The sequence below is a fragment of the Cajanus cajan genome, chromosome 10 (assembly GCF_000230855.2).
Source record: "Cajanus cajan strain Asha chromosome 10, NIPB_CcT2T_4, whole genome shotgun sequence".
In the NCBI taxonomy this organism is placed as follows: Eukaryota; Viridiplantae; Streptophyta; class Magnoliopsida; order Fabales; family Fabaceae; genus Cajanus; species Cajanus cajan.
The window spans coordinates 44,375,429-44,392,170 of record NC_138526.1 but is presented as its reverse complement, the minus strand read 5'-3'; the positions used below and the strand labels follow the sequence as shown (position 1 = coordinate 44,392,170).

Sequence of the window (16,742 nt, the reverse complement as noted above, 5' to 3'; positions counted from 1 at the left end):
GTCATAACTTCATAAGCTACCTGAGGGACCACACTGGTAGACCATATATAGACCTGAGGGACCACCCCTTATATCTTATTCTCTTTGTAAGTCATATATCAACCAGAGGGAGAACCCCACCAATTATCTTGTTACAATATGAATTGGGTTCTTTTTTGTCTTTTCTACTTGGCCATGGAATGTGGCACGTTTAATTACATGTCCATATTTTTTCAAAGACAAATTACCATGAAGAAAAGAGAAGTGCTGACAACTTGTTTTTTATTTGTTCTGAGGGGTATTCACACGCCTCTTGCATTAGTATGAGGAGTGTGGTATCTTGTTATTATCTTCATATTAATTTAATATTATCTATTTTAAATTTAAATCTTCATGAATTTATTTTTAATTATTATCCAAAAAAAAATCGTACTAATGAAAAATAGTGGTTATATTATTGGAAACAGAAGCAGATGAAATAGACATGATGTCCCATTGGTAGCCTCTAGTTTCTACTAATGTAAAATAAGGTGTAATTCCAAAATAATGTCAGGCACTCTTGAAAAAACTTGAAAATGAAGGTGTGATTTCAAAATAGTGTCATCCATTTTTTGGTAGGGGTACTAAATTTTAAGAATTCATTCATATTTAATGTTAGTACTAATTAAGAGATCTAAACATGTGTGGAACACTTAATTATTATGATTGTGCTTAGATCATAGTGTATTCCAAGTTTCCAACCCATCATCATTAGTCTCTTTTGGACCTAATATATGCATGTAAATAAAGAATGACACTACTGAATCTGCCTCCAATTCTCATATCCAAGTTGGACTCTTCCAATACAGATTGTTGCAGACTCAAGAAAATGCTAAATGAGTATAAAAAAAAAAACCGAAGGTGATCAGTACTGAAGACAACCACCAAGTAACATTTCAAGATGGAAAATAATAAATATCACACCAAGCAACATTTCAAGATGGAATAATATTACACAAACTGGTTTTTTATAGTTGCTGCCCCCTTTTTCTTAATAACCAATACAAATACTAATAAGGCCAACTTTCAGTTTATGTTTCACAAAATCACTCCCACAACTTACACTAATCTTACACCCAAAATCTTCTTGCTCTAGACTGAACACTATTTGTAGTAGTACTCTGCAACTTCATTCACTCGAACTCGAGAATCTCGAAGTCCAATACTTCTCTATTTCCTCTGCTGTTCTTCCAGGAATTCTCCCAGCAATTAAAGACCACCTAAAACATAACATATTGTTTCACAAGCTTGATCTGCACTGTGTTCAAAAAGGGTAAGAGAGAAAAGCATTAAAAAGGAAAATTTCTCACCTCTCCCCAACCAGTTTATACATTCTGATGATAAGAGTTTCCTCATCTTCAGAAAATTCAACTTTTGAAGAGCCACGATTCCCTGAATTTAAAAGAAAATATCTCATTCTCAAATTTGATTAAAAGACCAAGCATACTTGTGAAAAACGTTTTTGACAATAAGTATATTTTTATATGTGATACTTTCCACTTTCAACAACCCATGTATAATAACAAGTTAAATAGTAATGTGAGTGTTTGCCATAAACTCTAGAGTCCGTGCTTAAGTACCCATGTTAATAAAAACCTTATAAAAGAAAGTTAACAATGAAGGAAGGACCAGAAGAATAAGATTCAAAGACTAGGAATTCCGAAAGTACTGTTTCATCTTAAAAGAGTGAAAGAGTGACCCACAACGAAATATCTTTAAAATACAAAAAAAAAATAAAAAAATTATCTACTTAGTAAGTAGGAAGAATTTGTAGGAAAGTTTAAAATAATAATAAAAAAAAATTGATAGATATAATGAAGGAATAGAGTGTATACATACCAGAGGAATCTGTAGAAATTTCAGTGGAAGAACGATCTGAGTCAGCCATTGTTTGAGTGAGTGTGGTGCAATGAAGACGCCCAGAATGAAGTGTGTGTTGAAGACAAGGTTAATGGTAATTGGTGGTATTAATATATAGAAGCAAGAAGGTGATAGAAAGGACAATGGTTGCTCGTGAAGATTGGATGGCATGTCATGGCAGGGGGGTTGAAACAGAGAAGAATGGTAGTTGAAAGTTGACCATTTAAGTTTATCTTTGTTAGGTAGTTGGAACATTTATAGTTAGTTGAACATTACTTTTCTCTAAAATCATTCCTTTCAACAAATTTATTATAAAATATTAAATTTTATCAGATTTTCACTATTTATATCATGATATATATTTATAATTTATCCATAAGGTGTAGTATAGTTGGTAGATAACTAACAACATATTTATATTATCATTCGATTCTGTTATACGTTAAAATTATGTGATTAGTAATATACGTTGAACGTGCTTTGAAATGTAAGAAAAAAAAAATAAAACAAACGCATACTAAGTCTCTTCATAATAACAAGATTCAATTATCTAATTATACGTGTAAAAAAGACTTTGTTGAGAATCTCTCAACAAAGTCCTGTGGAGGGTCAAGTATCCACTGAATCATTTTTACAATGCATGAGATAACAAAGTCTCTGCGTTGATTACAATTAGGGTCCCACTTATTTTCCATTTTAAGATCCAAGGTACTTATATATATATATATATATATATATATATATATATATATATATATATATTTATTTATTTATTTATTTATTGGGATTAAACTTGCATGGACACTTATTTAAACAAAAAGTGGTAAGGGACACATTCACAAATATATATTATGCGATCGTGGGATGAGAAGAATGGTATAGGATGTTATTCGTGTTTATGTATTTTATGATGTAAGTTTGATATATGTGTCAATAAAATTTTATTTTGATATTATATATATATATATATATATATATTATAAATATATTTATTCAAGAAAATTCTTAAATGTCAGAAATAAATTTCTTTTGATGAATTTCTATTTACTTCCAATTTGATAAATAATATTTTGGATTAAATTGGACAATATTAAATGTCGATTAATTACTAAATAGATAATTATATTTAATTTAAGAATTTCAACATATAATATAGTTATGAAAGTTTCATTTCTTATTTATTATTTTTATCATCAAACAAATATATATTATGAGAACACATTCAAACTTCTAAAATATAAAAATTAAAAATTATGTGTCTGAGTGATGATCGATAAATATATATTATTCATTCTACACACCTTGTTTAATACTTATCATTTATTTTTATTTCTCATCTGTATAATATTATATTATTTAGCATATCTATAATTTCTTTCTTTCTTTCTCTCACTTGTGTCATTTTATTGGGGAAGATTTCCTCTAATCATTTTGGAAAATTGATGTAAGGGGACAATTATTTTAAAAAATTTCTGAATTGTATTTTTTCTTTAAAAAAAATTCTTGAAATGAGTAAGATGTATTTATGAATCATGGAAGTCATTTCTAAAATACGACTTTTATACTTTTAATTTTAAAAAAAAAGACAGATATTTTTTTTTATGTTAAATTATTGTTTTTTTTACATAATTCTTTCTTTTTTTTTAAAGTCACACTGAGTTATGTTTTCTAAATAAAAAATACAAATTGTTTTAGAATACGACTTTCACTTTTAAAGCGGTGTTTTACAAACATTAGCATTTTAAAAAATAAATAAAATTATATCAAATTTGAAAAGAAAAAAACCTATTTTATTTTTCCATATATTTAAATTCATCCCTCCAATTCATGTTGTTTTTCACACTATATATTCTAACTAGTTTTCATAAAAATTATAATTATTACAAAAACTTGATTTTAATAAATAAAAAAAAACAACAATGTAGATGTTAGGAGTACTGATTTTTTCAATCAAAATTAATATTTTATTTTGATAACGACTTATGATTTTAGTTACTAAAATAAAAGTAATCATTATTGAGATAAAGATAATTTTAACTAAAAAATAACTAAAGCCTAATTTTTTCCTTAAGAAAAACTCTTTAATTTTAAAATACATTCATATATAATGTTATAAATAATTTAAACATCAAATAATTTACAATATATATAATACCACATTAAATCATTTATATTCTTTTTTATTATATACATGCTTCCAAATTTTTTCTCCAAGGCCAACTTAAAAAAAAGTTCTTCTAAAATGAAAAAATATATTTAAGAGTAAAGTAAATATTAGTAATTTTATAAACCGGATTAACAGTGGTAGAGTTGAGTAGTATAATTTTAAGTTTTATTTTTTTTTGTCAAAATTAATTATATATATTAAACATGAATAATTATTTTGTATGAGAACATTTTTAGGGAGTTATTCTTCCACAAAAGTATATTTATAAATTATTTTAATTTTTTTTATTTAATTCAATTTTTGATTTATCATATTTATTTATAAATTTAAATTTATTACTTTAAAATAAACTAGTATTTTTGCCTATGCAATACACATGTGTGTTTATTATATGATTAAATTTTATAATAAATTATATATAAATAAACATAATATTTAAATATATAAATTATATTTAAAATTAATATATATATATAATTATTTTTAAATATATAAATTATATTTTAGATTTATGATAAATAATTTGTATTATAACAAAAAAAGTTATTTTTATTTATTGATAACTTATTTTAACATATTAATATTTAATTCATAAATAATTATGATAAATAAAAATTTAATTACATAATAAGTTTAAAAAAAATTATAAATTTTTTTATTGAAATTTTTTTTCAAAAAATACTATTGCACGAGATAAAAATCTATGTTTAATAAAAATATAATTTAAATATTATAATTTATATATTTAAATATAATTTTTGTATCAGTGTAAAATAGGCGCTCTATGACTTCATGTGTTTTATAAAAATAAAAATAAAAATAAAAGTGAAATTAATTAAAGTTGAATAATAGTTACTAGCTAATAATTGGATGTTTTAAGTGATTCTTAAGTAGTTATAAGGACAAAATAATTAAAAAATTCTATACACTAAAAGGAAAATCTTCCTTATTTTGTGTATATATATATATATATATATATAATTTATTATTAAAATTAGTATTTTAATTTGTGCAATACATATGTTAAATTAAATGTTTATTATATATAACTAAAATTTAAAATTAATTATGTATATAAATAAATATTAAGTTTGAATATATAAGTTATATTTAAAATATGTGTGACATTGTACATATTTGTTAATTATTGTTATTTTATGAGTAATTATAGGTTGTGGTAATTTATTATTTTTATATTGAGAAACTCTAGAATTAAGGATTTTCTTATGAGTTTTTAGTTGTTTAGAGAATTTCTTTGGATAGAGATTTAGTTTGACTTGAGGAGAGAGTATATAAGATTTCTTTTAAGATTTGAGTTTCATAAGTTCACTTCTTGATAACCTTAAAGAGATAAACTTTAGAAAGAGATAAATTCTGAAGCTCTCTTCTTCTCCCCCCAACTTCTTGAGAGTTGTAAAAGTTTGTCGATGAGTAGTAGAGTGGTGAATTGAAACCTATAACTGAGAATCACCATTGTAGTTGTGTAGTTATGTAGCTAGCTCAAAGTTCATTCTTTATTCTCCTTCTTCCTTGTTTCTCTATGTCCGAGATAAGGGAAGTTAAAACTATTATCTTTGTTGAATTGTGGAGTTGCATGTTGTGTACTTCTCAATTAATCCGTGGTTGTTCGATGTTTGAAAAAAAATGGTTATATGTTGAGTTTTTGGAGCATTTTGATGTGAACTTGATAATTCTAGTTAATTGTCGAATGTATATTGTATTTCTGGTTGGGATTGAGATATTTATGATGAGTAGATGTAGTTTCTATCATTACATGTTGATATCTTATGATTTTCATGTGGTTTTGAGCTAAATTCGCGATTTTGCTATGTGCATATTTCACCATCATGTTGGGCACACCTTTATGGCACTTGGCGTGACTTAAACCAGAGGCCCCTTATCTTGCTCACATCAGGCCCAAGCTTGGTGGTGTTGAGCACAAGGACGGAGAATTGTCTCTAACTTGGTCATGTTAGACTTTAAGTTGAATGACACTATACATGAGGAAAGAGAATTGTCTTTACTTGAATTGACATCAAGTGCTAATGGAGTGAATTGAATATGAGTCAGGTAGAGGCTTTCTACCCAAAATAGGGTTGCGCGTGGACTTTACCATGCCAAGCGTGAGAGTCTAGGAGTTCCCCACCTCATCTATGTAGTCATGGACTGCATGGCTCCAGACGTGGACGAGGCTAAGAGCTTCCTATCTCAATGGTGTTGAGTGTAAGGCGAATGACGTCAGGTGTGGACTTCCTTGTGAACACTTGTTTGAATGATTAACTAATGAACATGAATAAGTTAGTTAAATCTGTTACATGTTGTATGATGATTAAGTTGTGTTATATATTATATGTTGATGTATGATGCTGAATCTTTATACATTGATCTAAGATAATGTGTGTATTGATGATTTAATTGTTAAAAATTGAGTTGAGTTATAAATTGCTCAGTTGAGTAGTTATATTAAGAATGTTTAAGGCATGTTGTTGGAGTTGTGTTGATCGACTTAGGAATAGAGGAGAGCTTGTTTAAAATTTGAATATCCCATTGTGAGGATATTGTTATGGTACTCTATGAGTCTAGTTATTGAAACCCTTTTTGAAAAATTGACCCTTGGAGCAAATTGTTGAATCTCCTCTAGGACTTTAGTTAATGTGATATGAAGGAAAGGTTAAGGCCTACCGACTACAAGAGGCTAATGTTGATCCATATGTGGGTAAGGTTGAGACATATATATATAAAAGCCAACAAATTAAAGAAAGGTACAAAGTTAGGGACCAAAATCCCTAACCAATTACTAGAAATGCGTAATATTTGGAGGGTAGTCGACGAACTAATTTCATAGAGAACTTTGTTATATAAGCTAATGTCGTGGTAGATTCACACTAAAATTATTCTATCCTGACAAGAATATTAAGCTCCCTAGTTTAAGTGGCAAAATCCAAGAAATCATATTGTTACGAATTTTATCCAAATTGGTCATTGATCTAGCTGGATTGAAAAGATTGCATTGTTGTTAGTTCGATAAGATTAAACCACTTAGACTACTCACATGTATTGTAGGAGATCTCCTAGTTGAAGTGTGTGACGACCCATATAATTGATTTGCTGTGCATATGCAGTTGAGTTGTTGTGTTGTGTGATGCATATGCCATGTTATAGTGTTGTTTGAGTTGAATAATAAGTTGATCATGTGATGTGTTGATGTCTATGTTTGTTCACATGCTATTTGAATAATGTTGAGTTGCATTTCTGAAGTGTTATAGTTGAGTATCATATTGTATTGTGTTGACAAATTGCAAATTAATATTATGTTGAAACAAAATAAGGTGCTTGTGTTGGTATTGTAATAGTTTTAAGTTCTATGATGGTTATGTTGATTCTTTTGAACTCTAACTTATTCTTGCACATGTTTACATATAGTTAGACTATAATGAATATATGTGTAGTGGCGGAACTTGGATTAAAAGTTTGGAGGTGCCAAATTATTACTTATATATATATAATTATAAATTATTTTTTTTATTAAATAAAAAAATAGAATTTTTCTTTTTTTTACTCAATTTTTTTTAATTTTATTATAATTAATAATATAACAATATATAAATATAATATTAATATATATATGTGTGTGTGTGTGAGGAATGCTAATATACTCCTACTTATTTTTTAGTTGGAGTATGTTAACAACTTACACCAAAATTTTAGGACAAAAAAATCACTCATTTATTTTGATTTGGTTAATTTATATAAAAGATATTATAGTAATTTAATTTAATTTTAAATAAAAATAAAATATTTTTTCTCTCTTATTAACTTCATTCTCTAAATCGTTTCTATTTTTTATTAAATTCCTTCTCCAACCCACTTCTCTTTGTTATTAAATTTTTTTCTCTAACTTATTTATCTCTCTCCTATTAAATTCTTTCTTTAACTCATTTCTCTCTCATCTCATCTCTCGTGATGTCTCCCCTCTCTGAACAAATAAAAAATTAATTACCCACTTCTCTTTCTTATTAAATTTTTTCTCTAACTTATTTATCTTTCTCCTATTAAATTCCTTCTTTAACTCATTTCTCTCTCATCTCTCATGATGTCTCCCCTTTCTGAACAAATAAAAAAAAATATAAACAACTTAGAGAATAAAGTTAATAAGAGAGAGAAAATATTTTATTTCATTTAACATTAAATTAAATTACTATAATATCCTTTGTACAAATTAACCAAATTAAAATAAATGAGTAATTTTTTTGTCCTAAAATTTTGATATAGATTACTAACATATACTTCAACAAAAAAATAGGTAGGAGTATATTAGTATTCCCTTCTCTCTCTCTCTCTCTCTCTCTCTCTCTATATATATATATATATATATATATATATGAAAATTTGGAAAAGTTTGGGGGAGCCGTGGCTCCCCCTTGTCATAGTGATGGTCCGCCACTGCATATGTGATCCTGAAGCAGAGAGGGATATGTATGCATAGTACTTAGTAATAGATTATTATATATATATATATATATATATATATATATATATATATATATATATATATATATATATGTGTGTGTGTGTGTATTTCTATTTTATGCTTTTAGTTGTCATTAAATTTCTAAAGATGTATATGTACTATGGTATTTATATCTAGGTACTTTGTGTATATCAATCATATATAGTAAATTTATGTCTTTATTGCTAGTGATTGAACCATTGAGCTTAGGTATCATAACAGGTCATTACAATTTGAATATATATATATATATATATATATATATATAATATAAATTACAATTTAGATTTATGAGAATAATTTATATTGTAATACAAAGTTATTTTTATTTGTTAATAATTTATATTAAAAATATTAGGATAAATAAAAATCAAATTAGATATAAAATTTAAAAAATCACTAAAAGTCTTTTTGTCAAAAGAACAAAGTTTTTTTTTTGTTGTTGAAAAACAATCTCTAAAAATGCTCTCTCTTTCCCCTCAAAAAAAAAAAAAATGCTCTCTCTTAAAACAACCTTTAGTATTTTATATATAGATGTTGATTTTGTTATATCTAATGAATATTTAGCACATGAAATATAAAATTTAAAATACTAGCATTTTTATGAGTAAAAATACTAGCATTTTTAATGAGTAAAAATAGTAGAAGAGGATGACACCTCCAAAATTAAAATACTTCTTATATAAATTAAAAGTGAATAGTGATATATTTTCACACACTTAAAAATGTATTTAAATTGGTATTTTCTTTACTAATAAAAAAACCTGTATTTTATTTAAAAAATTTAAACCGACAATTCTAAATAGATAAAAAAATGTATGTGTAAAAATAGGAATACACTAAGTCAGATCAAACTTTGAATGTATAAATCCAATTTGTTATATAAAATTAAATTCTAAATTCTAAAGCTTAAATCTTAAAATTAAAATTAAAATCTGATATATTATTTATCATAAGTGTTTTTTATATACATGGTATGATATTTTTTAAATCTTTTTAAAAGTCTGACATTACTTATTAATTTATTTAAAAGTCTATTTTACATTAATAACAATAAATATGTCAATAAATTTAATTTTAAATAAACTAACAATTATATTTTTAATACACATGTAGGTTTTTTTTTTTTAATTTGTATGATAAGTTTTTTTTAATTTGTATGATAAAGAAATAATTTACTTTATTATTATTGTTATTGACAGAACTCTATTATTATTAAAATTTAGAGTTTAAAATAAAAAAAAATAAAAATTAACTAAGAAATAACTCATGCATACTCATATATTTGTGTACTCATGCATATAATGAAAAAAGTAATCTTATAAATATTTTCTATGTCTCATATGAAATATTCTAAATACAAACTATGACGATAAAAAAAAGAAAGTAGACAAAGATGTGATTATTATAATTTTTATTTTTAATTTTTTGTTTTCGTACGAATAAAGAATGTAAGGAGGCCTTTGGTATATGTGACATGTTTTTACTATAATTTTCTATGTCTCATATGAAATATTCTAAATACAAACTATAATGATGAAAGAAAAGAGTAAACAAAAATGTAACTACTATAATTTTTATTTTTGATTTGTTGATTTTGTACAAACAAAAAATGTAAGGAGGCGTTTGGTATGTATGTGAAATGTTTTTACTTTCCTAACAATCTTAAATCAAAAATCTAGATTTTTCATATTTAGTAGTTATTTAATTTTTTTCTCCTAAGAATGTAATTTTCTAGAAATTATTTTCATCTCACTTTCTTACAAAAATATTTTCATAGATTGAGAACTCAACTTTTTCTAAAATAAAAAATTGCAATATCCATTTCTAAAATAAAAAACATATTTTTCTCTCTTCTTCTATTTCTGTTTCTCTTTCTCTATTTTTGTCTGTTTCTCCCTCTCTCTCTCACACACATACACTCTTACTTCTCCTCTCCCGCCTCTTTCCCTCCCATATATCTCTATCTTTCTCTTTTATATCTCATTATTTTTTGGTCTTATCAATTTTAATAATATTATTAAATTAAAATTTATTTTATTTCTATATTTAATGATATTTGTTAACATTTCTTTATTCTAATAAAATGAAATAATATATTTATATTCTTCTTCGTTATAATGTAGTAATTTTTTAAAATTTTGTATTTAAATAATTTTAATTTTTTAAAATAGTTTAATATCTTATAGTAGTTGTTATAAGATTTGAATAAATAAATATATTTAATGAATTTATTTTAATAAAAAATATTTTTATAAAAATATTTATATATCCAGAAATATACTATTATAAACAAATATGAAAATTTTTAATTTTTAAAAATCTGTATAAATATTTTTAGAAAAAATTTGAGTAATCAAACATATTTTAATTATTTTCAAGAATCATGATTCTTAAAATTTTTAATTCACTTCTTCCATACTAAATCCCTCCTAAAAATAAAACGTTTAAATATAATAAAAATATAAATAATTTAATTTTTATATTACAAAATTATTTATTTAATTATATTATAAATAATATGATATATATATATATATATATATTATTTTTTTATTATATTAGATAAATAGTGTCTAATAATTTTTTTTTTAAAACTCAAACTATAAGTAAATGGACTTTTTTTTTAAAGCTCAAACATGAGTTTTTATCATAACATATTCTCAAATTTTTAACCAGACATGTCGCAGACTCTTGTTTAAGGGCTATTCGAATGCTAAACCTTTGATACAAACAAAGCATCGTGCGCGAAATGGCTACTTCATTTTGTTCAATCAATCCATAGTCAATTAAGAAACACTCCTTAATTCGAAATTGAGTGGGGTTTTGATTCCTTGTAATTCGTCTGTACCGTACGAGGTAGGTCCCAGTTTCCACAGGTTTCTGTGATGACATCCAAGCGTTCGATGAAATGCCCTTGTGAAAACAATTTGTATTTTTCATTGCAGATTGGATGGAGGGTCTGAGAAAGATGCTGTGGCACGGTGTTGTGTGCCCCGGGCACCCTCGGCGTTTGTACGCCACCAAAGTTGATCTGAGAAAGCTCCGCCCCATGATTCTGAAGAGAATCGAGAAACGGGCGCAGGCTTACCCGGTTCGCGCCATGGTTCCAATTGCCAAGGAGGTCCTTCAAGCCAGGAATGTTCTCATCCATGGTGTTTCCACCCTCCTTAAGTTCCTTCCCCTCATGGCTTGCAAGTGAGTTATTTATTTATTTTGTGGTGTTTAGAATATATTTTAATTTCCATCGGTGAGCCACATGTTTTATTGTATGTAATTTTAATAAGTAGAGACTTTACATTATCAACTAATTAAATGCTCATAGTAGTCCTTCATTAAGGATGGGTTGCCCATTTCTTCTAGAATGCTAAAGTTGTTGAGAAAAATAAGAAAAGAAATAAAAATGAGCTTCTCCCTAAGTTAAAACTAGCTTATGCATAAGTTAAATATAAGATTTTGAAAAAATTGATAGGAGAGAGCTTCTACAGATTGACATGTGTAAGCTAAGTTTAGCTTATGAAGAAACTCATTTCATTTTTACTTCCTATTTTTCTCTCTTAGAAATGTTTAATTCTGATGAACAATGTTTGAACCAGTGTAGTTGGACTTGTTACTTGGACATGTTTTACCTATATTGTAAGCTCAAAGTGTTGAAAACACTATATTCTTATCTTCTCATCTTATTTATGCATTCACAGATTCTGTCCAGAGATATATATTGGTGAGCAGGGACATTTGATTCAAACTTGCTGGGGTTATAAGCATCGTGCCAAGAATCGGGTTCATGAGTGGGTAAAAGGTGGTCTGAATGATGTACTTGTCCCTGTAGAATCGTTTCACCTGAACAACATGTATCAAAATGTTATTAGGCACAACGAAAGGTTTGACTTTGATCGCATTCCTGCTGTTGTTGAGCTATGCTGGCAAGCAGGGGCTGATGCCCACGATGAAAACCTTAATTCAGGTAATTGGAACTTGGATACTGGCAATGGAAGCATTCTCGAAACTGAGTCTTTGTCACCAAATGATCTTGTCTCTATAGCTAATAAAACATTAACTGCATGGGAGACTCTTAGGTCAGGGGTGGAGAAGTTGTTGTTGGTTTATCCAGTAAAAGTTTGTAAATATTGTTCCGAGGTTCATGTTGGTCCGTCTGGCCATAAAGCTAGGCTCTGTGGGGTGTTCAAGTATGAGAGCTGGAAAGGAGCTCACTTTTGGATAAAGGCTAATGTGGATAATTTAGTGCCCCCAAAGGTTGTATGGAGACGAAGGCCTCATGATCCTCCCGTGCTTGTGAATGAAGGGAAAGACTTTTATGGACGTGTTCCAGCTGTATTGGATCTGTGCTCAAAAGCTGGTGCCATTGTGCCTGCAAAGTATAATTGTATGATGAAGGTGCAAGGTTTGTCTGCTCCTATCAATAATCAATTTTATGGGATCTCTAGAGAATCAAACTTTTGAAAGCAACAGTAAGTTGAATTGTAGGTCTGATCGGAATCAGGCAGTCAATCAGGGACAGTTTTGGGGAAAATCTGATAACATGTCATCATTTTCCACTGCAATTAGGTTGTCTGGCATATCTGATTATGGATCCATGTGACTCTTATTCTCTTGCTGTAATTGTCAGTTTCTTACAGCAAGCTAGAAATTCGGTTCTTATATCTTATAGAGTTAATCACCTATACATTGCCAGTGTAAAATTTTTTTACACTGACAACCAATCATATCTTTTAATAGTACCATGTCGGTTACTTATTTAATGAAATAATAATAAAATAAGTAACTTTAAAAGATATGATTGGTTGCCAATGTAAAAAACTTTACACTGGCAGTGTATAACTCTATCTTATATCTCCAAAACATATTTCTGGGGAGCAAGTCAAAGTCTCTTCATGTATGTGGCCGGTCTCACTCCTCAGGTTGGAAGAAAAGGTAATTTGATGTTATAATCTCCAAACACAGTTCTCAGTTTTGTTTCTCTTTTGATTAATTTTGTCCCTTGACGAATCATTAGACATTAGTCCTTAATTGCTGGAAATATTCACAAGGAAATACCACATAGTTGTAAATTTTTGTAATAATTTCATTGCTGTCAAAAATTGGAATGGCAGTTTTTCACTGAAATTTCACTTTTGTTGAGATATAAAAAGGAAGGATTGGTTTCTTGACAAAAGCGTTCATTTCCTATCAAGTATCAACTATCTAGAGTTTAGTTTGTCAGTTGCAACTGCTGATTGAAATCAAGGAATCAGATTGATAAAATACATATACAAATGTCTAGCAAATAGTGTTAAAGTCTATTCCCTTGATTTTTAATCAATAGTTATAGCTACGCATTTTTTTCCTCTATAGTTCACCCTTCACTTTAGAAGGGTCAAATAATTAGTCTTCTGGTATGTTGCTGGCACTTGCGGATGATGTTTCCTAATGGATGTTGCATTCACAAGTTCCCTTTATTTTTTATTTTTTATTTTTATTTCCTATCAAATAAATAAATTGGTGGAATTTTAAACCAAATATTTACGACAAGAACATAGTGATTTGGCAATTGGCTAGTTGTCTTGACTCTTATTATTGCGCAGGGATAATATCTTGCGGTGACTAATGTTATAAAATGTCTGGAGAAAGAAAAAGTGACTACAAGTGAAAAGAAAAATCGGGGGTTAGTGTACCCGGTTTTTCATGTTATTCTTAGCTTCTATTTGTTTTGGTTTTCGAGAATCAATTTTTGTATTTTTTAAGCGAAAACCATTTTCCTATATATAACTGTGAAAGAATCACTTTTCTATATATATATATATATATATATATATATATATATATATATATGTAGTTAAGAATACATATATATATATAAGATCACTTCCATTTAATCAGTTCCAATTTTTATTGTGTTTTACACTGATGAGTTACAATTCTGAAAATTAGCTGGTATGTTTAATGAGATAAAAATATAGAAAAGAAAAAGAAAGTTTGAACTTTTCATCTTCCTTACTATTGAACGCTTGATATATGTTATTTTGGGCATGTTGGAAGAATAATAATACTTAAATATGAATTCAAGAGACGAGGTGTATGAGAGCTCCGAAATTAAAAAAATAAAAATAATGTTAATGTTAGTAACTTAGTATATTATTAAAGTATCATCTCAACGAAATATTCTGAGTGTGTTAAATCAAACCACTTTGTTTATAGTTGCGTCCTAACAGATGAGAAAAGAAATTATTTTGCCTTCACTCTGATTCTTTATTTTGTTCTCAAACATAATTTGGGTAGAAGAGAAGCCTAAAAATTGTTAAAATGGTAGTGGTTACTTAAAATTGATCATTTGTTTACTCAAGACTTTCAATCAATCTAACAAAAAAAAAAAAAATGAAATTCATCAGCAGAAGAAGCAAAATTGGGAAAACCCTGAACTGAACGGCTGCATTTACTTTTGATTATGAAGATGTTTGTAGTTAGAAATTTTAGTTTACGTAATTCCCGAATCACTTGCATTAGCGCTGATGTGTTGTTTATTACGTCATTTTGTAATTTGTATTCAATTGAATGGAGAGATTCCCATAAAATTACGTGACTCGCCTTAACTTAAAAAAAAAAAAAAGAAGAATGTTGCAAGCCCGTCACTATTCTGAGGTTGTCTGTGTCAGCCATGACTTGTCATCTATTTCATCAATTTCAATAGAAAACTTTGAATTCTAAACTTGCAAATTCGATTAAGCATCCAATGAATAAGGACTTTCAATTGATCAAGTTCTTTGGTGTTTTTCTCTTCGAGATTATTGATGCTAATTAAACATTGATCGTTGTTCATAAAGTATGGTAAACCAAAATCATTTGATTTCTTACCATCAACAACAAAGACATCCTACTTGGTGAAGTCTACTACAAAGATCATGTCATTTAACTCAACTAAAACTTCAGGAATTGGTAAAAGTAACAAATGGTATCAACAGATAACAGATTCTGTCATACAAACACAACTCACAAGTAAAACAAGAATTTCATGTCATATAAAATGTTCTTTGCTTTTAATTGTAAACATAACAAACAATAATTTTAAAAAAAATGCGAGAACAACTATAATAAGAAGCTCATGCATACCCACTACGACTAACTGTCCCCTTAAAAACATAGAGACAGTCTCCATTTTCAACTCCATGCCACCGGAGGCTACAACTATCACGCATAATCCTCTGCCTGTGTATAAACAGATAGTCATCAACTGGCAGAATTTTTCTGCTTAGCAGTAACTGCTTCAACTCATTGACTGTGCTTGCATCTCTCATCTCCAATGGAATGGTGGCAGCATTAAGCAAACTAGAGGAAGTTTGCACTACCAAGCTCAACTTCCTTGTGGGAGGTTCATCTCTTGATCGATTCATGGTCTTGAGGAACACAACAATCTCAGAAGATTCGCGTATGCCATACTCACTCAAGACTCTAAAGTCTTCATCCAGTTCTATACCTGAAGAGTATAGTGACATTCTTTTGATGGGTGTGCTATCAATGATGTGAATTTTTTCCTTCAAGCTACGAACTGTGTCAGTTCTGTCCACCTCAATGTTGAACTTCCTAGCTGAAAATTTTACTGTGATTTGCATTTTGTTAGGATGTGGCTCCACTTGTTTGATGGTGAGGTCAACTTTTGTGCCTTCAGTCACAATAGGGTAATCTTCCATGTCCAATCCATCCAATAGTTCCCACCCAGAAACTGTTAGGATTTGTGAAGCCACTGGAACACCATGGATTTGTTCTATTTTCCTCTTGATTTCAACAACTGTTTCTTGGTTACCCACTTCCATGAAAAAATGGTTTGTTCTTGTGACAATAGCAACTCGCATTGTGAAGCCTGATGTTTTTGGACAGGAAAAAGGGAGACAAGAGCAGAAAGTTAGAGCAGTTTTAATTTTCACAAGTAGTACGTTCAATGTGTGTCAGTAACAAACTATGAAGACAATTACAATGATTAGTTAGCCTCATGAGATTTTGCATGCAAGGGGATGTAAATTGTTGAAATCATGTTAAAGATATGAGCATTTCACATGTTTACTGATGAATGTGGGGCTCAAGCTCAATTCACGCAGAACATCTCTCAATATTTGTATGTGCGCGTGACTATATACGTGTCTTCTGAAGGATATCTTTGAAACTGTATTTTCTGAAATTAGCTAGTAACTATGTTGT

General features: G+C 28.1%; 2 protein-coding genes across 3 annotated transcripts; one reads left to right on the top strand and one right to left on the bottom strand.

The window, feature by feature from the left end:
• The first annotated feature begins 11,196 nt into the window (after nt 1–11,196).
• Nucleotides 11,197–14,328, top strand: APO4 (APO RNA-binding protein (DUF794)). 2 transcript variants are annotated; one of them, XR_002238848.3, is made up of 4 exons: nt 11,197–11,414; nt 11,504–11,753; nt 12,254–13,487; nt 14,138–14,328. XR_002238848.3 is itself a non-coding variant. In XM_020348529.3 (3 exons), exons 2-3 carry the CDS (start codon nt 11,509–11,511, stop codon nt 13,014–13,016), a joined length of 1,008 nt encoding a protein of 335 aa, XP_020204118.1. In that variant the 5' UTR covers nt 11,197–11,414; nt 11,504–11,508; the 3' UTR covers nt 13,017–13,728. The 2 variants fall into 2 exon arrangements, 1 of the variants encoding a protein (XP_020204118.1); XM_020348529.3 differs by lacking the exon at nt 14,138–14,328 and having other exon boundaries at nt 12,254–13,728.
• Nucleotides 14,329–15,425: 1,097 nt separating this feature from the next.
• LOC109789542 (Ubiquitin-like superfamily protein) lies at nt 15,426–16,463 on the bottom strand. Its single transcript, XM_020348521.3, has one exon. The coding sequence runs from the start codon at nt 16,397–16,399 to the stop codon at nt 15,650–15,652; it is 750 nt and encodes a 249-aa protein (XP_020204110.1). The 5' UTR covers nt 16,400–16,463; the 3' UTR covers nt 15,426–15,649.
• Between the last annotated feature and the right edge of the window lie 279 nt (nt 16,464–16,742).

What these genes read in the sequence shown, in the direction of transcription:
- APO4 (XM_020348529.3), top strand. Translation starts at nt 11,509, where the DNA reads ATGGAGGGTCTGAGAAAGATGCTGTGGCACGGTGTTGTGTGCCCCGGG. An exon ending in CTTCCCCTCATGGCTTGCAA is followed by an intron (nt 11,754 to 12,253) that starts GTGAGTTATTTA and finishes ATGCATTCACAG; the next exon opens with ATTCTGTCCAGAGATATATA.
- LOC109789542 (XM_020348521.3), bottom strand. Translation starts at nt 16,399, where the DNA reads ATGCGAGTTGCTATTGTCACAAGAACAAACCATTTTTTCATGGAAGTG.